Genomic DNA, 26,402 nt, shown 5'->3' with positions numbered 1-26,402 from the left:
GGTGTCCTGCGGCGTATCGGGCTCTCCCAGCCCCTTTGGGCGGCAGAAACTTTGGAATCCAGAAAGGCTGGCGAGGGTCCGGCGAGTAGGAGGGTCTCGCCCCCACTCTGCGCCCTGGAGCCCCGGCCTTCCGCACTGCACTCCTTGGTGCTGCCCGGGCGCTTCTGCTCCGCAGCCAGGACCCTACAAGACTGAGCGCCGCGGCCGGCGACCTGGCTCCCGAGGCTCCCAGGGGCGGGCCGGCGGAGGAACTGAAGCCCCGGGAATCCCCGACTTGGCCCTCTGGGAAGGGGTCGAGGGCATCTTTTCATGCAGCGGGGCTTAGAGAGCAGGGAGGGGACATCTGCTCCCGAGACGGGAGGCTTTTAAGAAGTTGTTAGAAATGAATCGTGGAGTCCTAGGAGAAGCTTTGTTTAACCTCCCCGAATTTTCCCAGCACAAACCCCTAAAGCAAATGAGGAAGAGTTTCCCTCTTATCTTCCTGTACTTTCGTCTGTCTAACTCCACTGCTGAATTCTCCATTTAATAACCTTCGGGAAACGTGGCCAGGACCTAGGGAGGGACACCCTGGGTGCCCGAATTACGTGGTTCCCAGCAGAGCTTTGCAGGGGGGCCCTGCTCACTGCGTTCCCTGGGCTCCGCAAGCCGCCCTTGGCCATCTCCAACACTAATCACGACTACATCAGAAACACGCCGGCCGGTGTCGTTCTTGGATTTCGTTTCCAATATATCGCTCCACAATTTGTGATGTCTAAGAACCCCGGCAGTGCACCGACGCTGGGCATGCTGCCCCCGCCCCCGTCGCCCAGCTCGTTAATCTAGAGCTATGCCGGAGCCCGGGTGGGGGCCGCGGCGGGCCGGGGCGCGCGCGGGCCGCGGGGCTCAGTTGTGCTGCTGTTCTCTCCGCAGGGACGGCGGCTCCCGGCTGGCAGCGGCGCGCCCCCGGGCTGTGAATGCGACTCGCCCCTCGGCCGCGCTCCCCGCCCGCCCGCCCGCCGGGACGTGGTAGGGGATGCCCAGCTCCACTGCGATGGCAGTTGGCGCGCTCTCCAGTTCCCTCCTGGTCACCTGCTGCCTGATGGTGGCTCTGTGCAGTCCGAGCATTCCGCTGGAGAAGCTGGCCCAGGCACCAGAGCAGCCCGGCCAGGAGAAGCGTGAGCACGCCTCTCGGGACGGCCCGGGGCGGGTGAACGAGCTCGGGCGCCCGGCAAGGGACGAGGGCGGCAGCGGCCGAGACTGGAAGAGCAAGAGCGGCCGTGGGCTCGTCGGCCGTGAGCCGTGGAGCAAGCTGAAGCAGGCCTGGGTCTCCCAGGGCGGGGGCGCCAAGGCCGGGGATCTGCAGGTCCGGCCCCGTGGGGACACCCCGCAGGGGGAAGCCCTGGCTGCAGCCGCCCAGGACGCGATCGGCCCGGAACTCGCACCCACGCCCGAGCCACCAGAGGAGTACGTGTACCCGGACTATCGCGGCAAGGGCTGCGTGGACGAGAGCGGCTTCGTGTACGCGATCGGGGAGAAGTTCGCGCCGGGCCCCTCGGCCTGCCCGTGCCTGTGCACCGAGGAGGGTCCGCTGTGCGCGCAGCCGGAGTGCCCGAGGCTGCACCCGCGCTGCATCCACGTCGACACGAGCCAGTGCTGCCCGCAGTGCAAGGAGAGGAAGAACTACTGCGAGTTCCGGGGCAAGACCTATCAGACTTTGGAGGAGTTCGTGGTAAGAGGCGAACGCCCGCCGGGCGACTTTGCACCTTCCAGGAAGGGGTGGAACAGCTTTGGTTCTGTGGTCCCCCACTTTGAAGAAGAGGTGCTCTCTGGTTCTCAGAGGTGGAGAGCGCTGTGCTCAAGACCCTTTGACATGACCTCTCTTTTTCAGGGCAGAGGTAATCCTTCCAAGAGCACTGTGGCCAATCCATAGGGATTCCTTCGGTGTTCACTTTAAAAGGGCTTCATGAGGATGAAGCCCATGGCACTGAAGGCAAGGGTCCCAACAGGTATCAGAGGGACTTTCAACATTAATTTACTGCTCCTAATTTGGGAATGTTGTCGCTGAAATGCTCAACCTGCTTTCAAACACAGGGTAATTTACCATGCCATTTGGGACATATTTTTCAACTAATAGCTAATTAAGGGAGACTATTCATATAAATAAGCCATTTCCCTAGATTATGTGTGTATCATGCAAATGTTCTAAAAATTAAAAGAAAAAAATATTTGCTCATAGAGTGCCAAATCATAGTGGATGGCGAAACCAACAAGTGCAGTTAATGGTTAAAAATTGTTTTGATTTAGATACGTAGTAGTAGTGTTAATAATACCGGCCATCTCTCTAATGCCTACTGTGCGTCAGGATCCCGCTGTTTTACATGTACATTAGTTAAATCTCATACCATTCTAGGAGGTGGATTATTATTCATTGTCTCCATTTTATGGAGAAGAGGAAACAGACACAGAATATTTAAATAATGTGTTGAAGGCAGAGCAACTATTAAGAAGCAGATTCATATGTCAAACTAAGCAGTTCTACTCCCATAGCTTAGGTTTTTAACCCTTATACTCTACTTGAACCAAAAGCCCAGCTCCACTGCGGCTTTAGTTTGGGTGAAGGTGCTGCACAGCCTGCATGCACAGGCTCCAGGTAAAATCCCTGCAAGTGGGCTGGGGGCCTGAGAGAGTCCTGCACAGGTGTTCAGTTATTCCAGACACCTCAAGGTAGGCTCAACCTATGGCCTGCCTGGACTTGGCCCATTGACTTGCCAGGCCATAGCTGTCCTTTTCCCACCTGCGGAGGGCGTCATGCAGCCTGCAGCTACTAAAGCAAAGCTCGGCAGGCAGGAAGGGAGGAATTCTGCTGGAATACCCATCCTGGAATTAGCCTGTGAGATCTGCTAATTCCCAGGATGTGAAGTCCATGTAGTTACTGACTTGTGGCAATGAATTATCAAGTGTTACAGAAGTCCAAAGCCAGGAAGGACATATCTATATATGGTGTACAAAGTATGGAAAGAGTGCTGGAATTTAGAGTCAGGAAACATGGTTATCCATTCTGGCTTTACCACTGACCAGCTGCTGGACTGGAACAAAAGACATATCCTCTCTGGGTTTCTTTTCTCTTATCTGTAAGGCAAGGGTCCAGCTATCCCTAGGCTCATGTAGCAAAATATAGCTCCAGGCATACATTGCTTAAGTACTAACATTTGACTTCAGCCCTTTGGAGAAAGACAGCTGAGAGGAGCAACTCATATGATCCATGCCCAGGCCATACAAAATTAACTAAATCAGAAACCCTGCCCTCAAAATGCTTCCTGCCTATGGGAGGGTCTGGTAGTTATCTCTCCAGATGTTTTGGGTGCAATGCAAAAGTGCACAGGCAGATGTGTCCAGGTAAAGGAACTCGTGGGTGCCAGATGACCCCAGAAGAGGGGCCTTCCATTTTGGCTTGGAGCAGGGTCATAGAACACTAGAACAATTCTCTTAAGTTTTGAATTGGTAACATCACTGGCTCTTCTAAAGTCAAAGATAAGCAGTGGTTTGTAATTAATTCCTTTTGTTGTTTGCACTGTTTATAGTTCCATAGTAATTTGTTAGAATTGTCGTAAGAGGTAAACTGAGGAATTAATAGCACTTTGATCTAGAAAGCCCAAATAACTTCAGTGTCCACTTACCTACCTGAGATCACAGGTAAAGGGAATAATTCAAATTTCTGTCTTAATTGTACATGCTAAATGCTAGCAGCCATGAAGCTGCTTTTGTCAATGGAGGAGAGGGATCTCTTATTTAATTCCTCTTTGCTACCTGTTTGGTAGTCCATAGGGAGAATGTGTTTTCAAACTCTGAGGACAGGAGATGATACTGACAAAAGGGAAATTGGAAAGATTACAATCTTAGAAAGAATTAAAATACCAGTAAAGCTATTTTTGGAGTATTAAGTGCATCTTCCATCTTCAAATAATATTTCATTCTAAACTTTCATCAATTATTACCAGATGCTGGGATGCACACATGCTTGAAAGTTGCAAAGTTGTTACACATTTTTAATTATATGCTTGTTCTTATGTCAACTACATAAAGATTTTATAGTGTTATATCATGTTTGCTCCTTTTTGTTATTATCAGGAACATTTCTAGGCATTCTTCTAATTTATTGTGGCCTTGTGCAGACCATTTACTGTCTCCATTTTTCTGTCCTTCAGTGTACAAAAGAGAAAGCAGTGCTTTTTTTGAAGAATGTTGAAAATATGAATGTAGAATGGTATAGGGTTAGTTGTGAGTCCACGGGGTTTGTGGGTTGTAGTAATAGAGATTTGTCGTGATGCTGAGTACCAGGGCACAGAAATTGTTAACATGCCTGCTCTGGGTATTCTGGGTTTCAGAGAGAGATAAATTGTACTCTGTAGTTTGCATAGCACAAAGTACATGGAAAACGAAAAAGGAAAGCATTTCTGTCTGAAGTGCTTTGCACTTCTCTGAAGAAAATGTGATACAAATGGAGATTGTGGTGCAGTAGGGTCATGACTGGAACACTGTTTACTTTAGCAAGGAAGGAAGTGAAAGTGAGATTCCTTGGGCCTCAGTCCCTGCATGATGCATAGATCTTTTAACAGTCTGTTCTCTGCTTCCAGAGAGAGAGAGAGAGAGAGAGAGAGAGAGAGAGACAGAGAGACAGAGAGAGAGAGAGAGAGAGAGAGAGAGAGAGAGAGGAAATTACTAGTTATTGATGGAGGCTTGACCCTCTTTGAGCAGTAGATTAACCCCAGAGACTGCCTGTGCTTGCGATGTGCAGGGTATTTGGCTCCGGCAGGAGTGTGGCTTCTCCCTGTCTTCATAGGCTTCTCTTTTGTTGGGCATGTTTTCTTGCTGCCTTCTCTACTCTACTCAGTTTTCTGAATATTCTGAACCTGTTCTTTCCCTTCTCTCTGTACTCTTTTACCCCATTAAAACTTCCTCTCCTTACAGCCTGTTTGATCTCAGTTAGATACTTGTGAAAGATCTCACTGATTCCACAAAATACCATTAAGCTGCTAATAATAATGAGAGTAATGTGTTCATTCTTCCAGGGATGGTTGTAATTTAATTTGGACATTCAAATAAAAACATAGTTAATAATAGAATTTTCCCCACTGCCTCTCAAATGATACCAAGTGTCTTTTTTTTCTTTAACTTATACCAGCAGGCATCCAACTTTGAATAAGGAAGCTTGTCTATTGGCTTATTATTATTGTTTTTTTAGTAAAGGAATGATATTTTTAACTGTTTTGTGCTTCCTACAGTATATTAGTCGGCTAGGGCTGCTGGAGCAAAGGAACACAGACTGGGTAATTTAAACAGAAATTTGTTGTCTGGAAATCCAAGATTTCCAGACTTCCAGTTTTGCAAGTAATCTGGAAGTCCAAGATCAAGGCGTTGGCAGGGCTGGTTTCTTCTGAGGCCTCTCTCCTTGGCTTGCAGATGTCCATCTTCTCCCTGGGTTTTTTCGTGGTGTTCCCTCTGCATCTGTCTGTGTCCACTTCTCTTCGTATAAGGACACACTCATATTGGATTGGGGCCTGCTCCAATGACCTCATTTTAACTTAATTACCTCTTTAAAGACCTGTCTCCAAACAGTCATATTCTTAGCTACTGGCATGAGGACTTCAAAATTTGAATTGTAGAAGCACACAGTTCAGCCCAAAACATAGTGTCAATGACCAAAATTGACATCATAAAACAGATCTAATGAGGTAGTAACAGTGGGGTGTGTGAGGATGCATCAGCACGCATGATGGGAAAACAGTGCTTACGGCAAAGGCATAGAGTGAGTGGTGATGAAGTGTATGCCAATGAATATTAACTGAGGGGCTCATCTTGACCATTCTGATTCTGTGTCTATTGCATTCTGAGAGTCACTTTAGGAGTTCTTATATTACTTATGTGAATAGATCCTTGTATCACGGAAAACTAAAAGGTGACTAAGGGTGCGGAGGGGGGCTATATTGAGTAGTTGTAAATTTTGCCTCAATGACCATGTGATTTGTTCAGAAGTAAAATAACATTTGAAATGTGTTAATTTTAAAAAAAAATCTTTCTATTTTGATCAACAAAACAAGTTGTTTTCATCATGAGAATTTTGGTCTCTGTGATTCCCTCTGTGAATCTTGGGAGGACCGTGATGGTGGAAAGGGGAGTTTGCAGGCTTATTTCATGTTTTATAGAACCTAATGGAAATTTTGTGACTCTGAAATAGGGCCATACAGGATAACTAAATCTTCACATTTCTTTGCTTTTGGTAGGATTGATATCAGCAAAGTGTGTCAACACTGGTTATCATAGCTGATCAGGAGCTCTGATTGGCAATTGTATAAGTCTTTGAAGAAAAAGGGAAGATGAATTATTAATAAGTTAAGCTTACTAGACTGTCTTTCAAAGCTTGAGAACTGTTGAGAGAGAGATAACAGGAAGGGGTACTTGGAGGTGAAATGATTTGGGACCGCTGAGTTAAACCAAATTCTCTCTGACTGCTTCCGTATCTGACTTGCCGTTAACCCCACTGCAAAATCTTATTTCTAGGTTTTTATCAATTAAAAAAATTCAAACGTGAAATTTGGAATCAAAACCTCCATCTAAATAGATCTCTACTGTAATTATGAGAAAATGCCAGCAAAGAGAAAGCCACGGTTATTCATGCTTTTCAGTCTAATGGTATTTATATTCTTTTGGCTGATGTTACTTAACTGAAAACAATGCTATTATTATCTACCTTCACTAAGTAAAATGAGTCAATCTGTGTTCTTTTCTGCAAGTCAGGCTAATGCATGTACTGTTGCTGTCTCTGAGTTTGTTTTGGTTCTGAGTAAGATTTTATAAATTCTCGACTTCTCATTTTCTACCCTTCTGTCTAAAGTCATTTAAACAGTGACTTTTTTTTTTTTAAAGAGGGAGTCATATGCCATATCTAGACTCTTTAGATGTGTTCCTAACTGAGGTGGGGGAAACACAGCTTTAAAAACTCCTTATTTGCCTGCTTCATACAATATCTGATGTGAAGTATGATGGAATTAACACCATAACCTTTTGCAGTGGGCAGAAGGGAATCAATATTTATCCAGTACCAATATTTTTTATGTGTTGGCTTTTCTGGAGTAATTTACACAACAGACTAATCAGTTGGTGGTATTTTCTTTATTTTTAAAGGAGAGAAAACTAAGGTCCAAAAAAGTTAAATAGCTTGATCAACATCATAGAGCTAGTAAATGGTAAAGACAGGATTTGAATCCTAGCGTGTTGGACTGTGAAGATCGTGCATAGTGTCTTCATGACCATATGGTGATGAAGTGGCATTTTGTGTGTGGTGGAGAACATTTCAGGTACCTGGAAAAAGGAAAAATAATACAAGTCCAGAGTACCTTGCTCATATGTATGTCCAATAAATGCTTGATCCTCTTGGTTAAACATGTATTTACATGGATTTATGTCATATTTGACTTGGCCATCTGATGGACAAAATAATGCCTGTGTCCTTCAAAGGATGAAGACTTGAGTTGTAATGGAACTAAAAGTACTTAGTCCCAGGATTTCCCTGAGAGCAAGGGGGAATGAGTCCAGGGGGCAGCGAAAAGAAGACTAGATCCCAAGAGGTGGGTAGGACTCCAGGGATGATCAGACCCATGGGGGGCAACAGGTGGCCCAAGAGGAAGATCTGGTTCTAGGAGGTATTCTGTTTGGCTCACGGCATATAAAACATTTGTTTATTAGTGCCAGTATTTGACAAGTGGGAGGTTCATGTAAATTCCCAGATTGCCTAATTCTTACAAAAATGAAATGATTCCCAGATGGCAGCCATCTGTGAGAGCTGGGCAGGGCTGCTCCTGTGGGAGGGCATTTGCTTTCCAGCTGACCACACCCCTACTCGGCAGATGTGCGATTCACCCATGTTTCTGTAAATACACGACTTTGAAAAGACTCTTGTTCATAGGCAGTGAAAATTCACCTTAGAAAATTAGTGCCCCCTCCAGAATCATACAGGCAGTTGATATCGTGAGGAGGTTTAGGAAAGCAGGTCCCATGCTCTCCAGTCCTTTCCTCTTCAGTTTTGGTGGAGAATCAGCTTCTGGGACATTGAGGACAGGGTACTTATCATCTGAACACAGCAGTGTGAACCGGGTTCTGTTTTATCCAGTGCTTCTCTGGACAACTTTCAGAGCCTTGTTTTCTAGTGGTTAGAAAGAAAAAAAAAAAATGAGGCTTGGTATGGTGACTCATGCCTGTAATCCCAGCACTTTGGGAGACTGAGGTTGGAAGATCACTTGAGTCCAGGAGTTAAAGCCCAGTCTGGACAACATAGTGAGGCCCCATCTCTACCACAAATTGAAAACAAAACAAAACAAAAGAACGGCCAGGCATGTTGGTGCTCACCTGTAGACCCAGCTACTTGAGAGGCTGAGGCAGGAGGATGGCTGGAGCCCAGGAATTTGAAGTTACAGTGAGTCATGATTGGGTCACTGCATGCCAGCCTGGATGATAGCATGAAACCCCATCTTAAAAATCAGAAAAGAAAAATAAAAAAGTGGATAGTATTCTGCATTTCTCTCCCATTATAAGAAGTAAATAAGATGTATGTGAAAGCAATTTGAACCTGTAAAGCTCTGAACAAAGTCGATGTGAATGTTTAGACAAGTTCTGCAGAGTGTGCCGCTCAGGGGTAGGTGGCTACGCCCTGGTCCAGATTTTGGTCTCTAGAAGGACTCTTGTAGACCATTAGGGACTGGCTCCGTGGAGCTGTTTTTCTGTAAAGCATTACCTCCTCAGATGATATCTCTAAATCTGATAAGTCCCAACAGAAACATTATTCTTACATTTATTTGAAAATATTTAGGACACCATGTGTGCCAGTCCCTGGGCTGCATCCTGGAGATGTGACGGGAAGCACATGGCCCCCTCCAGGAGACAGGCAGCAGTACTGTGGTGTGTGAGGCACTGTGAGAGCTTGGGTCAGGGGTTCAAGGGGACACACAGTGGAAGTCACTCTATTATTATTAATAGACTCCATTGTTGCTGATAACTTGTTTTTAAATGACAGAGGAATCCTGGGCCAGATGTTCTAGGGAAAAGAAAAGAGTTTGTATCAAATGTAACAACTGTGAGTTTGCATGAAGGATATGGCTTCCCACCCAGGCTTACCTACCCTGTGACCATCCTTCATGGTACTTTTCTGACCACATAGCTAGAAATCCTTCTTACTGCCTGTCTGTTCCAAGGCTGAGATCCTGCCAGCTGGATCATACTTCTCATTCTATTTCTGTCGGGCACTGGGGTGCGGCCAGGACATAGACCGCCTTTCAAATCTGTGGAAAAGGATGATGTCAGGCCTCTGCCGAGGGCCCTATGAGTTCTCTCAGAAGCCTTAGGCCTGTGAAAAAGCATAGAGCTTGAAAATTTAAACTCCATGGCTGGGCACAGTGGCTCATGCCTATATTCCCGGCAGTTTGGGAGGCCGAGCTGGGAGGATCACTTGAGCCCAGGAGTTTAGGATTGGCATGTGCAACAGAGTGAGACCCAGTCTCTAAAAAAAAAAAAATAACAATAATGAGAGAAAGAAAGAAAGAAAGAAAAGAAAGAAAGAGAAAGAAAGAAAGAAAGAAAGAAAGAAAGAAAGAAAGAAAGAAAGAAAGAAAGCAAGCAAGCAAGCAGGCAGGCAAGCAAGCAAGCAGGGAGGGAGGGAGGGAGGGAGGGAGGGAGGGAGGAGAAAAAGAAATTAAAATGCCAGGTGGCTCTGCACATTTCCAAGTATCCAAGTATAGTAAAAGTGATGATGCTTTAAACATGAGACTACTCCTTCCTTTCTTGGGAATATGGAGGACAGCCTGAAAACTCACATTCAACAAAATGCCTGAAATCCTGAATACCATATAAAACACATATTTTTAAAAGCAAAATGTTGCTTATATAAATTGATGGGGTACAGTGTAATTTTATTACATGGATACACTGCGTAGTGGTAAAGGAAGAGCGTCTAGTGAAGTCATCACCAGAATAATGTACATGGCATCCGAGTAATGTACACTGCATCTGAATAATGTACAGTGCATCCGTTACATAATCTGTTGTTATCTACTCCCTCTCCATCCCTGACACCCTTCTGAGTCTCTATTGTCTGTCATTTCACATTCTACGTCCATTTTTAAAAGCACAGCTGACATGGCAAGAAAATAAGAGAAATTAATTTCTAGAGGTGAAGTTGGAATCCATAGAGCAAAGTTTGCCTTAAAGTGGTGGCTGTCTGGGAGCATCTCTTGATCTCGGGCCCTGGGCCCTTGGCCCTCATGGCCAATCATTGCTGGGTTGTGGCATGTGATGAGTGCAGGTACCCAAGTAGAGAGAATCAGATCAGGATCTATCTTATAAAGCCAGGAGACCCAAGAGCCTGTACTGCAGTGGGACAATGTAAGCAAACATCTCTCAGTGGACCTTGGCTCTGTCCAGAAGAGAAAGAAATGTTTGTTTTCCCTGAGTCATTGCCATCTGTAGCAGGCTTACCCTCTTAGGAATGTGGAGCCCCATTTATGCTTCCCTGTGTGGTGTGCAAAGTCCAAATGGAATATGTGTTTTTAAATGGATCAACAGGTGTCTGACCTAAACACATGCACACGGGGTAATGGACCCTTCACCCAGGCTACAAAAAATTCCCACAAATAGTGTTCCAAGAAATGTGACCTCAAAATAAAAACTAGTCACAAGGAGAAAGGGCAGTGTAAGCAAGAATCAGCTGAGGCAAAAGCAGTCAGGCCCAGATATTGGGATGTAAAATGAGTATATTTGATATATACTCATTTTGATGTCTGTTTTGAGATATTTGATAGCAAACCAGCACACAGATCTGAAGAAGTTAAGTAGTATGAAACATATATAGATGGGACACAGGAAAGAGATGTTTCGATACACGGAGGATAAAGTGAAAAGATCTACCACACATCTGCTTAGAATTCTGACAGAGATTGTAGAGAATGGGAGAAATTAAGATATGGAAGTTCCAAGACTTTCTAGTTGAAAGACATCTATTTTCTCATTCAGGAAACCCAATGAATCTAAAGAAAGATAAAAAAAAAATATATTCACACCCAGCCATATTATAGAGACTGCAGAACAACAAAGGCAAAATAAAGATGTTCAGAGCAACCAGACAGAGAGGACATTACCTCCAGAATAGCAGTGAGTAGGCTGACAGCAGACATCTGGTCAACAGAAAACACAGCACAGTAGGAGAATATTTTTAAATAAGAGAGAAACAAGTGTTAATCTGATTGATGTATCCAACAAAATTGTCCTTCAGGAGTAAGCCTAAAGAAAGATACTTTATACAATGGAGAGTATCACCAAAAAGTATTTACTAAAATAATTTTTAAAAAGGAGTCTAAAGGATGAAATTTAGGAAGAAGGAAGATGATCCCAGAAGCAAAGTCACAGAATCAAGAAGGAGTGGATACAACTTAACTGTTTACTAAGGTGTAGACTGGTGGAGCTCAGCTGTGGGCAACATTGCCTGCCTTCCCTCAGGAGACCTTTGCAAAGTATTTGTTACCTGGGTATATCGTGTGATGCTGAGGTTTGGGATAAGAATGATCACATCACTCAGGTACTGAACATAGTATGCAACAGTTAGTTTTTCAACCCTTGCCCACCTCCCTCGCCCCTCTTATAGTCCCCAGTGTCTATTGTTCCCATCTTTGAGTACATAAGTGCCCAATGTTTAGCTTCCACTTATAAATGAAAACGTGGTATTTGGTTTTCTGTTCCTGCATTAATGCACCTAGGGTAGTGGCCCCCAACTGCATCCATGTTGCTGCAGAGGACGTGATTCCATTCTTTTTTAAGACTATGTAGTATTCCATGGTATATATGTACCACATTTTATTTATCCAGTCCACTGTTGATGGGCACCTAGGTTGATTCCATGTCTTTACTATTGTGAGCAGTGCTGCAATGAACATAGGAGTGTATGTGTCATTTTGGTAGAAGGATTTATTTTCCTTTGGGTATATACCCAGGAATGGGATTACTGGGTAAGAGGTTGCTCTGATTTAAGTTCTTTGAGAAATCTCCAACTACTTTCTGCAGTGGCTGAACTAATTTACATTCCCTCCAACAGTGTATTAGTGCTTCCTTTTCCCTGCAGCCTCACAAGCATCCGTTATTTTGTGACCTTTGAATAATGACCATTCCAACTGGTGTGAGATAGTATCTCATTGTGATTATGATTTGCGTTTGTCTGATGATCAGTGATGTTGAGCATGTTATCATATGCTTGTTGGCTGCTTGTTTGTCTAATTTTGAGAAGTGTCTGTTCATGTCTCTTGCCCACTTTTTAATGGAGCTATTAGCTATTTGCTTGCTGATTTGTTTAAATTCCTTATAGATGGTGGACCTTTGTTGGATGCATAGTTTGCAAATATTTTCTCCCATTCTGTAGACTGTCTGTTTACTCTGTGGATAGATTCTTTTTTTTTTTTTTTTTTTTTTTTGAGACGGAGTCTCGCTCTGTAGCCCAGGCTGGAGTGCAGTGGCCGGATCTCAGCTCACTGCAAGCTCCGCCTCCCGGGTTCACGCCATTCTCCGGCCTCAGCCTCCCGAGTAGCTGGGACTATAGGCGCCCGCCACCTCGCCCGGCTAGTTTTTTTTTGTATTTCTTAGTAGAGACGGGGTTTCACCGTGTTATCCAGGATGGTCTCGATCTCCTGACCTCGTGATCCACCCGTCTCGGCCTCCCAAAGTGCTGGGATTACAGGCTTGAGCCACCGCGCCCGGCCTGTGGATAGATTCTTTTACTGTGCAGAAGCTCTTTAGTTTAAATATTCTTAGAAAACAGGTGCTGGGAGCCAGCTCAGCCTTAGGCCAAATCATCAAGTAGGTGAACATTTCAAAGGCACCCCCAGCTGGTCAGAATTGCCCACCACCAAGTTCTACTCAGCCATGGGCAATTTTTCCTGCCCTTCCTGTAATGAAGGTCAGAATGCCTGGAAATCAGATTCCTTTCCTACTGCTCTCTATACCCTTGGGGCAATAGGCCAATCAGAAATAAATAGTACCTTCAACCATACCAAACAGATTGGCCCTTCTGTATGTATCTTTGCTTTCCTTGTATCTAGCTTTAAAAACAATTTTTATTTATATTTTACTTTCAAATTCTGTGTGCTTTTAAAAAAGAGAGCTCAACATTTTTGTTTTAGAAAGCTTGAAATAAATGAAATATAATAGAATTAATGTCAAGTGAGTCACTATTCTTATTAATTCCTCTTGATATGCCAGGAGCTAAACCTCCCTGCCTGGTAACACTGTGGCACTGTTGACAGCTACGCTCTAGGGACATGGAGGGACACAAGCCCCACCTGTGAGGAGCCTGGGATGTGTAGGGAACCAGCAGGTGGCCAGATGCTCACCTTCCTTTCTCATGTGGGGCAGAACTGCCCCGAGCGCCTTTGCCTCCACTCACTGTGCTTTTGCTGCATCACACACACAAATGTCAGGAGTGGGTAGGTTGAAAAAGAATATGGCTTTTGACAAGGCTGCTGCTGTGGCCTGGGCAGGAGAATCAGGAGAGAGACAGGCAGCTGAGGGGTACACTGTGCTCTAATGTCAGCCTCCCAGCTCAGGGTAACCTCACACTGGTAACAGAGTTCATGTCTGGGCTCCCAGTGCCCTCCAGGAAGCCAAGAAAATCAGCTCATCTTGCTTCTAGGTAACAGCAAGGGATGACAGATATAATTTAATGGTCAGATCTCAGGGACCATTGCACCGTATAACTGAGTGCAAAGAGTCCCTTTCTGCGTGAGTGAGCACTGCTGTGCCTTCTCCACCAGAGCTTAAAACTCCATGGAAAGGGACTTCATTAAACGGAGAATCCGCAGTGGGTGTCCTGTTCTAATTTCAGCCTACCTTTGAATAGGCTTAGGTTCAAGAAGAGATTCAGAGCCAGTAATGGGAGCCCACAGTGCTTGTCCACTCCTGGCTCGGGCTGTGGCCCAGCACTTTCTGGGTAATTGGCAGCTGATATGCTGAAGGAACTTTAACAAGACAAGCAAACCATGACTTCAGACAGCGTCCAGACGGGCATCCATTTGGGTCACTTTACAATTGCGGGTGCGAGTGCTACTGCTGGAGCCAGGCCAGCTTTGGGCAAAGGCAGACTGATGGGTGCCTTTGGTCATCTTCACTTCCTGCTTAAAGTGGGCCTTGTCATCGCCGTCTCAAATAACAGAATGCCAAATGGGAGCAGTGTAGTTCTGTTTTCTCCCGGCCTCTGTATGTGTGTGTGTGTGAGAGAGAGTGGGTGAGTGTGGGTGTGTGAGACAGTGTGGATGTGAGTGTGGGTGGGTGTGAGACAGTATGAGTGTGTAAGTGTGAGAGAGTGAGTGTGTATGAGTTTGGGGGTATGTGACACCCCCACACCCACACACCCACACTCTCATGAGTGGTGGGTGTGTGAGTGGATGTGTGGGTGTGTGTGAGTGTGGATGTGTGGGTATGAGAGTCTGTGAGTGTGGGGGTGTGAGGTGTGTGTGTGAGAGAGGGTGTGTGGGTGTGGGGTGTGTGTGGATGTGTGGGTGTGTGTTGGTGTGGGCGGTGAGTGTGTGTGTGAGAGAGGGTGCTTTTGTGTGACTGGGTATGTGAGAGTGTGTGACTGTGTGTGTGGGTGTGTGCGAGAGAGTGGATATGTGGATATGAGAGTGTGAGCATGTGTGTGAGCATGTGTGTGGGGGTGTGTGAGGGGTGGGTGTGTGAGAGGGTGTGTGTGGAGTGTGTGTATATGTGTGTGTGGGTTGCATGAGTATGGGCATATGTGGGTGAGAATATGAGTGTGGGTGCATGTGTGTGCGTGTGAGCGTATGTGTGTGGGAGATGTGGGCGCATGTATGAGAGTGTGTCTGTGTGTGTGTTAGCATGTGTGGGTGCGTGTGTGAGTGGGAGTATGTGTGAGTGCGTGTGTGAGTGGGTGTATGAGAGAGTGTAGGTGTGGGTGTGAATGAGTGTATGAGAGTGCGTATGTGTGTATGAGAATGAGTGGGTGTATGTGTGAGTGTGGGTGTATGTGTGTTAGTGTGTGTGGGTGCATATGTGTGAGTGTGGGTGTATGTGTGAGTGTGTGAATGAGAGTGTAGGCGTGGGAGTGGGTGTGTGTATGAGTGTGAATGTGGCTATATGTGTGTATGTGAGAGTGTGGGTGTGAGGGAGTGTGAGTGTGGGTGTGTCCATGAGTATGGGTGTAGGTGTGTGTCCATGAGTATGGGTGTAGGTGTGTGTGAGAGTGTGTGGGTACATGTAAATGTATATGTGACTGTGTGTGTGAGTGTGGGTGTGCGAGTGTGGGTGTGTGAGTGTGTGCCTGAATGTGGGTGTAGTGTGTGAGAGTGTGTGGGTGCGTGTGTGTGTATATGTGACTGTGTGTGTGAGTGTGTGTATGAAGTAGGCATAGTAGTTCCATTGCATTAACATTTCCCCCCATTGGCCACAGTCCCCACCACTCCCTATTACACACCTAGTTCACTGCCTCATTTTCTTACTTAAGTGGTCCCTGAAGTAATTTGAATTTGTCATCCCTGAGAGAACTAATCCCCATGTCACACTCGTCTTTTAAAAGTCTATTCTTAGGAAAACATTATTTTAGTCATTTATGTATTAAGTGAAAATTAAGCTCTCTGTTTTTTTTTTCTCCCAAGGATTACTTAGCTTTAATTCTTTAATTCTAAAACAAAAGGGTTTTGATCTTCCAATGTTTTTAAAGAAGAGAATCTCTTTCAAAATTTGTCAGAGAACCTTTTTCTCTCCCCAAGCAGGTGGTCAGATGCAGCTGACATTACTTTCCTTCTCTTATAGGCTTAATTTAGGAATCTATAAATGAGCAAATTATCTACGAAATAATTCTACAAAGATTTCAGCATCACCCATGCTTCCCAGCTGGGAAGTGAGAGGCCGCTCCCTGCACTGGCCCTGGTGCTCCGGGTGGCCCTATGGCCACGGGGTGCAGGTGGCCAGCAGGTTTGGCTGCATCCTTTCTGACTGTGTATCTGGTAGGCAGGCTGGCAGATTCCAGACTGCCCATCAGGTCTGAACCATCAGCAAAGAAGGTCTTCCTCATTCTCCTCCTAGCTCTTCTGCTGTTTGCAACCACATAAATATGTACTATAAACTCTGCCACTGGTTTTTCCCCACATAATTGACCTAGCAAGTTCCTGTTGATCTGTATTAATATGAAGGCATTATTCAGGAGAGGATTTAAAAGATGTTAGTAGACAAGGGTCTTGCCTGAAGCTTAAACCACAAAGAAGGAAAAGTTGTCTGTGGTGCTGGAGAAGAAAGCTGTATTGCCTCAGATTGTCAGGCTGCTGTATTGTTAATCTATTGTGCGGTACGTGGAGTTGTCTTCTTACTGACACTCCGAAACTGACAGCCTCTGGGGGACAGTTCTTAATTAAATCCCTTTGTGTGCAAATCTGCTCTCTGACAGAGAGTGGAAAGACAAAGAGAACAGAAGAAAATTCTTTTCTGAATGGCACAGGCAGCAGCATCTCTCTGTCCTTAGTTTCTGTTGCTATAATCCTTGTGTTGGAGGCTGGAAGGTAGTTTGTGAATCAACATCACTTCACATTAGAATTAGCTCTCTTTTTGAGGGAGAAAGTAGAGAGGGGCAAGGAAGCTAGGTGGGGAGCCTTTCTATGCCTGCCTGGATTGATGAAGGGACATCACGCGGCAGGGCACCTGCCAGCCCTCAGGGGGTAGGGGACTCAGGCTGCAGGGCCAGTGTCCCCAGGTGGCAAGGGCCCTTCTGCTTGTCAAGTTTGGAAGGAGAATTTGGCCATGTCCTGTGCTAGTTTAATAAGACAGTTTCAGGGAAGAAACCTGAAGAAGGATGGGGGAGAGGTTTAGTTCCAGGTGACTGCTGAAAGGAAGACCTCATTTTCCAGGTTTCTTACAGGTCGTGAGGAGGGTTGACAGGTGCAGGCAGAGCCACTCCAGGATGCCTGTGGATTCTGAGTACTTATTAATGAAGATTTTCTATCAGTGGCGCTGTGGTATGACCAGACTTGAGTTCAGGCAGCGACCTGCCTCTAAAAGTCACCAGACCTGTGGGTGTGTTTTCACTCCATAAAAAGCAAAGTTGAAAGGAATCACTTCAGCATTTTCAGCATTTTCCTCCAGCTCTGAAATCACACAGTTCCGGGTTATCAGAAGCTGGTAAGACTTCATTATATAAATGGAAGGGACTTTGTGACTTGCCTGTACATGCGCCGGAAGGGTGTGAGCTGGAAACAGGTTTTCATAAATTGGGCGGCTAGAAAAGGCACTTTCGCCATCTGGTGACAGAACTGTGACAATGATTTTGGGAGGCTGCTTGTCCTGGGCTACACGGAGAGACTGCTTTGTCGTTCGTGCCTTTCACTAACTTCTTAATCTGAGGTCATCCAAATAATCATGTAGCAGGGTCAAAATGAATACAACAAAAGTGGTATGTGGAGACAGGGAGGCCCTCTTAGTTTAGAACATTGCTTTTCCTTTCATGGCTCCCAACATTTGCTGATGGCCGAAAACAGTTGTTCTTATGAAACTAAAGTTTCTGTGCCTTTTGGGATATCCCAGCCTTTTGGGCAGTCAGGAATCTGATCACTTCTGGGAAGTTACCCAGCTTTTCAGGAGTTATGTCCCAAACCTAGGGCCATTTTTCTCAGTGCAGGCTGATTCAAGCCAGGGTGGTGGCATCTGACCTTTTGGCTTCGCTCTCATTCCATCCTCCTCCCTCGGGTCCTTCTGGATGAGAAGATGCTTCTCCTTCCTTTGTTATATGTTCTTTCATTCTTCCCACTCTATGATTGAACCTCTGGACTTTGGCACTCGGTCTGTAAAACTCGAGCTCAAGAAGTACTGATAACGACCACTGTCTTCCTGGAAAGCCTAGCTCTCATCATTCTTAAAAGCACAGCAGTTGTGTAGTTACTTGTTCTGCTTACTTGTGTCTGCTCTCTAGAAAACCAAGGCTTAGCCTCTTTGTGTAGATGCAATGGTGGAAGGGCCAAAGGGAAACACTGGTGAGAAAGAAATATACAGGTGTCACTTCAAAACACTGTCCTTCTCTCTGCCATGACTACTAGCACATTTGGCCCTCCACATCCACAGATGCCACATATGCAGAGCCACCTGGAAGGGACCTGAGCATCCTTGAATTTTAGTATCCGAGTAGTTTCCCGGAATCAGTCTCCAGTGGATACCAGCGGATGACTGAAATTCATCCTTGTGGAGTGCCCATCACGAGCCACTCACCGCTCTGAGCACTTTGCCAACAGTAATTTAACTGTCCTCAGTTTACAGATAAAAAGACTGAGGCACAAGTTTCAGATAACTTGCTCCAGGTCCCACAGTTAATCGGGCAGAATTGGGCTTGATTGTCCTCTCCCGCTGTGCACATTTACGCTGCACTAGACACCTTTGATTTTGCACTCCTGTGGCCAGGCAGTGACTGTGAGGATTGGTACCCCAGTAGGTTCAACAGGTAACTTCCTCCTTCCCCTTTGTAACATGAGGACATGGAAACTCAGGAAGGAAAAGGGACTGGCTGGAGATGGCGCAGTCCAGTTCTAGAGCTGCTTCTCTTCCTGAGAATCGCTGTACTGTTGCCATGTATGCTGTCATTCCTCCTGTTTCCTTGGCCACCCTTCCTACCCTTGCTCTGGAAGCCTTCTGTCCTGGCGGCCAGAGGTCTCCCCATCTGCACTGCGTCCAGCTTTGTATTTTTCCTCGGGCTTGGCTGGAGGAGGCCAGATGTTGGAGCCACTGCACAACCTCCACCCTGGGGAAGCCTCATGGGGTTTCAGTGGGAGAAGGGAACATGGGAGTCCTCCTGTGTGTCTCATCTTGGTACTACGATGTTGGGCCAGGGGCTCGTCTGAGGCTACAGGGCAGGCTGAGGAGTGAGGTCCAGGACCGAGTTTCCCACGTCTCATGGCCTACCTGGGTCTCTAGATCTGGGAGAACCCTCGTGCTTATTCCTTTACAATTAAGATTCCTGGCAGCTGCTCCCAGAGGCCCTGACAGAACTTTAAATTGTGCTAATGATTCCACTCTCTGTCTTTGCTTTCTTATGGAAGAGCTGCAGCCCGGTAAAGCACCACTAAAATCCTCCATCAGATGGCTGCTGGTTAGAGGTGATCGGTGGGATTTGGAATATTTCCTGGCATTTTTTAGGTACTTCATAAATGACCTTTGATGTGGAACAAATTCATATCTGAGATTTTTAAAAATGTGTGTTTAGAATGTATCAAATGTGCCTAAATAATATGCAGACTCTGTCGAGGCATCACTGGATGCCACTTTTTTGTCACATTTGTTTCTAACCCTCCTTTTTAAAATGAAATTGAAGTGTACAGATAGAAAAAAAACTGCCCTCTCATTCATCCCATCCTGCCCCCCTTCCTTTCTCTGCAGAAGTAGCTGGTGCAGTGAAGTTGCTACATACATTCCTGTACTGATTTTCTTATTTTATTCATGAGCCTGTATCTGTAAGCAACACCTGTTTGTACATGTGTTTTCAAAGACTGACATTGATAGAAGCAACATCATACCACATATATTCTTTTGCAACTTTTTTTTCCTGTTTATGTTTTTGAGATTCATCTGTATTGTCACAGGCATAGTTGTTCATTAATTTATAACTGCTGTCTATTATTCCATCTGATTAACACCACAATGTGTTTAGCCACTCTCTTAATGGTCGATTGTTTCTAACTTTTTTCTATTGCAAACTGTTAGGGCTTTAGGTCTTTGATAGATAGCACATAAATGGCATGCATTTTAGTTAACAACCAACTTAGAAGGGACACAGAGACCAAGATCAGCATCCTGGACTGGGAAGTGCAGCTAGATGGACCAGGGTAGACCAGGGGCATTTCTGAACCTCAGCAGTCTGAGCAACTCAGAGTCCACTTGTAGGGGTACCTGCAAGGTTTCTGAAAGGAGGGCACAACTGTGCTCATCCTGTGAACTAGCCAACACCAGAGAGCTAATCAGAGGGGCTGAGCAGAGTGGCTGTAGAGTTTCTTTGAATTCCTCCTCCCAGAGAGACATAACTGAAGACTGGAAAAGAAGCAAGAATTTCTCTCACTCCCGACCCTCTCATTCTAACCTCTTATATATCCCAAACCAAAGCCCTTTTGCCCATTTGCATGCTAGCAAATGTAAGAACTTTGGTTCCCCTTCTCTTGGCCAAGACCTGATGTTATCAGACTTTCTTGTCATGCAACTCGAATGTGCATGAAATACTATCATTTGGTTTGCATTTTTTCTGATTTTTAATGAGATGGAATGTTCTTTTATACATTAATTGACCATTCAGATTTTCTTCTTTTGCCACTTAATAGAGCATTCACAATTGAGGACACTGAGACACAGCAATGTTAAGTGCTTGCCCAGCTTACACCAATAAATACATTGGAATTTGCATCCATGCCTGTTAGCTGCACTGTCTTTGGCCCTTGTAATAAACAGGGTGTGAGCTCAGCAGGCAGGTATGTATTGGTGCTGGACGCGGAAGCTTGAGAAAGAAATATTGCATGTAGTTTGAAGAGGTTATTGTTGGTTATTGTAGATCCAAGTTGGTCTTCTCTTATGGTACAAGGACCCAGAGCACAGGATATTCATCACCTCATTCCATATTCCCCAAGGTATATAGGCTATATTCCTAATGCCTTCCCTCTCCACCTGCCCAATCTGATCCACTGTTGCACTTCTTCATTGTAGTTCAGTTCAGCCAGTCTAGAATGTGCAGCATCCTTTGGACACATCTCCATCCTCATCGTCTTGTCTATGTGGTCCTCTTCTCTTTTCTACCTGTCCCAATCCTTCCCACCTGACTTACCATATTCCAAGTTCTCTGTGTGAAAATCCCAACCAGAAGTGACAGCACTGTCTTTAAAACTCTCAGTATGCACATAGCTCAGTTAGTACCCAACATTTTCAGCCATTTTGTTAGTTTCTCTTCCATATATTTATACCTCATCTCCCTAACCAGACTGAGCATTTGAGGTGAGTGACTTGTGTATTTATTTATATCTCTCCTTGAGAACACAAGGAGAGATAATGTAGTAAGCCTATGCAATTGATCAAGAGTAGGATGGCCGGGTCGTTGATGCGATTTGTGGGGCCTCTTCTTAGTATTGTTGCCCCAGGTCCCATGTGTATATAATCTCTAATCAGCAAGATGGATGTGTATCTTTCATATTTGAATTTGAAAATTTTTGTCAATTGTGTAGGTATGAATTATCAGTTATTCATTGTACATTTTTAGCTGTTTAAAGAAGACATCAACAGAGGGAGTAGTGCAGAGAGTTAGACGTCTGGAATAGGTGGAGTGTGGTGTGCAGCTGTATGTGCCCTAGGTTCAGAACTGGAATCAGGACCTTGAAGTTCGCTTTCTGATCTCATATTTTGCATTTACTCACTTTCCACACAGCCCTCACACACTATCGGCCCCTTCTTCAAAGTCACTGCTTTAGTATCTATGCCTTCTATTCCCTTTGTGGATTACATGTGTAATTCAAATCATGATCCGTCTCAATAGAAAGGTTTAACTTTATTCCCCATTCTTAAGAGTTGGGTGCCTAATCCTTGAGCAGCTCTTTGTGAAGTGTTGAGCAATTGTCCCTGTAGCAAAGTTGTAGACACTGTTTTTGTTTTCATAATATGTTGTGTAAGTTGGTGTTAGATCTTGTGTCTTTCCAACCATTTCTTTCTTGACTCAATCAATATTTCTTGAGCTTGTTCAACATTTTGCACTGGCCCAGTTACTGTAGCCATCATAGATTTGACTGAGAGATGGCTCTGGCCCTTGAGTTGCACCTAGTCTAGGTGGCCACACTTTCTGCATACATGGGGATTAAGAACCTCAGTGATAGATCATCTGTGTCCAAAAGGCCTGGCAGGCTCCAGGGGGTCCAGAGACTTAAAGAATTTCAAGGAAGGGAAGGATTGAGAGAGGCAGATAGGAAGGAAGGGGGCAGGCAATATTTCAGTGTTTCACTGGTTTCATGTTAGTATTATTTTGTATCATTGCAGAATCCAATAATCTGAGAGTTAGAAAATATCAGTGCAATATCTCTACTAATGGAAGAAATAGCAAAATGGGAAGAAGAATTTACTTTATGCTGAATAGTAGTTGAGAAAGTTCTGTGCTGAAGTTTATTAGCTCAATACTTCTCTTTCTTCTCTATATTTAAATTAACTCCATCTATGAAACCATTACAATTACTTGGAAAATTGTTCTGGGGTTTTCATGCCTCCCATTTGTCTGCTCATGAGTGGGCATGTGCATTCAGCCTGGAATTACTCTCTAGCTACCGAAAGCCAGTGCACTTTGCAGCAGTGGGATTTCCTGGCACCTACTCCAGCAGCTCACAATCAGAAGCTCCAGATTAGACATGTCATGGTGGTCCTTATTCAGGTGACATTGTGAACATAGGCATCTCTGACTTCTCACAGAAAGATGTGTTTAAGCTGGATTTGAGAAAAATATGTTGGCATTCTCAGGTAGGTAGGCATCCCGGTAGATGGTGAGGGTTGCTGCTGTTGCAGACAGGATGGAGTAGGAGATAGTGTCTGAAAAATACTTCCTACCTTCCATAGTGGAAAGACATTTGAGACATTAAAATCAAGCTGCTTTCTGTAACATTTCAAAGTCTGGTCCTTCTCGTGGTTATAATGATTATAATCACAGTTATGAAATTAAACAAGGCAAAGCTTCTTACAGATAGATGCCTAATTGGACTTCAGTTTGCTAACGTAAAATGTATGCAATGCAATATGAAGCTCCTTAAATGCTACTCATATAGGAGTGCTAATCCCAACTCTGTACCACTTACCATTATATAGAGCTTTAGTTTACGTATGTCACTTGATTTAAGCAGTATCCAGTTTTATAGGCCTCATTTTTCATTTAAGAATTGTTTCATGTGTAAACTCTATTACCTACTCCTACTTAATTATTTAGAAATAGATTCAATATTTATTTTGCAGTCCTTGTTGCCTATGTACATATGATATAGACATATCTATAATTATTGAACATTATAAAGGTCTAACTAATTATGAATAATTTTACTTTGCCATCAAGTTAATATCTTTACAAAGCCTCTGCTATGCATGTAGTTATGACTAGCCTCTGCTAGTCATAGTTGAAAAAATATTCCCAAACGTATCTATTCTTCATTGTTTTGCATCAGGTTTGAGGGTGTATCTCTCAGATCCTGTTTAACTGCTGTCTTACAGACAGTGGCACTGTGGTAACTGTGAAAGCAATGTGGATGAGTGAGAATGATTAGTGCATCAGCTCAGAGACCCTGTTTGTGGGGGTCAGGTGCAATGTGCACATCTTTGCTAATTTTCCTTACCACTCCCTACTATTATCTGTTTTCTCATCTTCCTGAAAAATGGTATAAGTAGCATTCATCTCTCTGGCCTTAGGACTGGAATGAATCAATGAACACATCGAGAATGTCTTCATTCTCACTCCCAGTTCCAAGAAGCCATGTTCTTTGGATCCCACAAGTTTTTTTCACTACTCCTGGCACACAGTAAGGGCCTTGAGAATGAATTCTTTTCTCAATTCCCAGCTGTTTCTCCAGGCTATGCCTCTAAATTCTATCTATGCAAAACTTAGAATTATAACTGGGAGATTGTGAAGAATGATATTTCTGCCGTAAGGTATTGTACATAAAATGTAGGTGGCGATTTGCTAATAAGAAGTACTAGTGCTTTAAACTTAAGTTATCCCTAGTTAAGTTTCTTCTGGGGAAATGATAACTTTAGAAGAGGAGAAAGGTTTGTTTCATCTGATTAGAAAAAAATGTGTGTGGAAGTTCCAGCTGCTGGTTGCAGCGTAAGTGATGTGCTGGGCATCTTACCTTTAGTTTCCATGGGGAACAAAGAGCACAGCCTGGCAAAAGGTCCGTGGTGCTTGAGTTGGCAGGTGGGCAACCATCAGCTTGGTGGGTGCTTAGAGTCAGAGCAGCAGCTTGGTGTCTGACCAGGTCAAGGGACAGGCAAATCTTTGACCTCACTCCTAGACATTTGGGTCAGGTTCCTGGGCCTGCTGACCACACCAGTGGGGATCCAGCCATGGGTTGGTAAAATGAGCCTAAAAGAGGGCCACTGTAACCCAGAATGCCAGATTGGCCCTGATGACTGGGGATTAAAGCCTCATGTCAAAGCTGGAACCCATGGCTGGAGCCACGGCTGCAGCTTCCATCTGCTCCTTGGCAGCCTCTCTGTGTCTCAGGAGGTGGGAGGCACTGGCACATTGTCCCGGAGGACTCTGAGCAGGAAGCTGCTTTTATGAGTGTACAGTGGCCATCCTGGGGCACCAAACAGAGCCCTGTGTTGGAATGAGGGGTCCTTAGGCAGTGTAGGGACTGGAGCCATGGGAAGAGCTGGCCTGAATCCAGCTGGGTCTCTGTCAGATGTCCCTGGAGGACTTGAGGTGTGGAGTTCAGTGGTGGCTTTTCCCCCCAATGTGGTGAGGCTGCATCTTCCTCAGCTGGCTGCTGAGTTCACGTGGGCACTGGGTTTTATGTTTGTTTTGTTTTGCTATTTTAACAACATTCCCTTCCCTACTTGAGGGCTATGCAAGGCCTAGGTTTGATCTCAAGCGATGTCTCAATGGAGGGAAAGTGCCCAGTTTCATCCATGTTGGTATCAAAGATGGCTCCGCAGAGGAGACCACGTTTGAGCTGAATCCGTGACAGGTAGGAGCTTATCAAATGTGAGCCAGGGAGACAGGACAGCATTGAGGGGGCATAGGCCACTGCTTCACCAAGCGAGGAGCTTGGCGGGGTGGGCTCAGGGGGTTGGCATGGCTGAAAAGGACGGGGCATTATTTTCATCTGTTGAGTCTGGGCACACCCGCAGTGTTGGGTGAAGTCTGATCAGTGATCAGGGCCCAACACTGGCAAGTGGCCCAGTGGCCCAGCAGGTGTTCTGAGACTGTGAGGCAAGAAGGTTTTACTGGAAGGTGGGTTCATAGGTTGGGATTGTGGCTGCCTCAGGCCTAGGACGCCTGCCTGCAGGAGATAGGAACATAAACCAGGAGAAGGCAGGGTTCTTTTATGTGACCTGGATCCCGGGTAGGGGTTCTGGAACCTGCTTATCAGATGAGAAACTATGACTTCTAAGTATCCAGGACCTGTGACTAGCTTGAGGGCTTTTGCCCAGGCAGGACTAGCAGGGCACCTGGCTGGCATTTGAGGGACTGACACAGCTTTGCCACTTGCTGTCACCAGCCTCACTTCCTCTGGGAATTGAGACAGGCCCAAACCGGGATGGAGGAGCATAGGAGCCCAGCATGGGTGCTGGTGAAGGCAGATGTAGGCGCTAGGAGGGGAGGCCTGATTGGCGATCCTAATTCTAAGCATCAACTCTCACTTTTTAGAAGTAAACAAATCTCCAGACACAATCATGCATCACTAAATGACAGGGAAGCATTCTAAGAAATGCATCCTGAGGTGATTTTATCATTATGTGAACACCATAAAGTGGGCTTACACAAACCTAGATGGTATAGCCTATTTATTACACACTTAGGTTATATGGTATAGCCTATTACACAGCTAGGTTATATGGTATAGCCTATTGCTCCCAAGCTGCAAACCTGCACAGCATGTTACTGTCCTGAAAACTATAGGCAGTTATAACACACGGTATTTTTGTATCTAAACATAGAAAAGATACGTAAAAATGTGGCATTGTAATCTGTGGGATCACGTCATATATGTAGTCCCTTTTTGACCCAGTTATGGGGCACATGACTGAAGTTGAATCAGGATTTCTAAATATTTAATGACAATATAACTGACAACCAAATGTTTTACAAAGCTACAAAACCTTTGAGAAAATAGCATGCCGGCCTGTGTGCATGCCTTTGGGCAGTATTCTGTGGCATGGATTCAGTGAAATTTCAGCTCCAGTGGCAGTAAGAAGTGTTTTGTTTCCAGGCCAGTGATCTCTGCCCCATTTGCCAAGGTGTGCGCCTTCATGCAGAAAGCTGCTGGACGAGGCTGATTCAGGGCCTGCTGCCTAAGGACCTGGAGCCTTTTTGACGTTGCAGTTGGACATTTATCTTTGGTCCTGCTGTATTCCAGGGCCCTCCCTGGGGATATGACATAGGGCATGCTCTGGCCTTCTTTTAAATTCCCAAATGGAAATGATGCTTTTTACTCCCTCCCTGGTGTATGCCTAGGTGAGGAGTGGATGCCACGTTGTGCTGCTTCGTGAGGACAGACCTCACTATCTGACCCTCTTGCTCCTTGCTGACTATCCTGATCTCTACAGGGGATGGTGCTCCCCTCCTCTGGGGCAGGGTGTTCTGGCTCTCCATCACATAATCCACACCACCTGGGCTTGAGGGC

The 26,402-nt window shown here is 45.1% G+C and overlaps 1 protein-coding gene across 4 annotated transcripts in view; it reads left to right on the top strand.

Annotated features, from left to right (window-relative positions):
• The window catches only part of VWC2 (von Willebrand factor C domain containing 2), a 160,117-nt gene that overhangs the window by 1,455 nt on the left and 132,260 nt on the right, over positions 1 to 26,402 (top strand). For all 4 annotated transcript variants that reach the window (XR_001443593.3, XR_013415878.1, XM_015133564.3 and 1 more), the window contains exon 2: positions 910 to 1,708. Coding sequence is in view for 2 of the 4 variants with exons in the window: in XM_015133564.3 (XP_014989050.3) it covers positions 1,013 to 1,708 (696 nt within the window). In the remaining 2 variants the exon portion in view is untranslated. The remainder of the gene's footprint in view (positions 1 to 909; positions 1,709 to 26,402) is intronic.

Source organism: Macaca mulatta, chromosome 3 (assembly GCF_049350105.2).
Source record: "Macaca mulatta isolate MMU2019108-1 chromosome 3, T2T-MMU8v2.0, whole genome shotgun sequence".
Taxonomy (NCBI): Eukaryota; Metazoa; Chordata; class Mammalia; order Primates; family Cercopithecidae; genus Macaca; species Macaca mulatta.
Note: the sequence above shows the minus strand (reverse complement) of the source record. Positions and strands in the feature narration are given on the sequence as shown.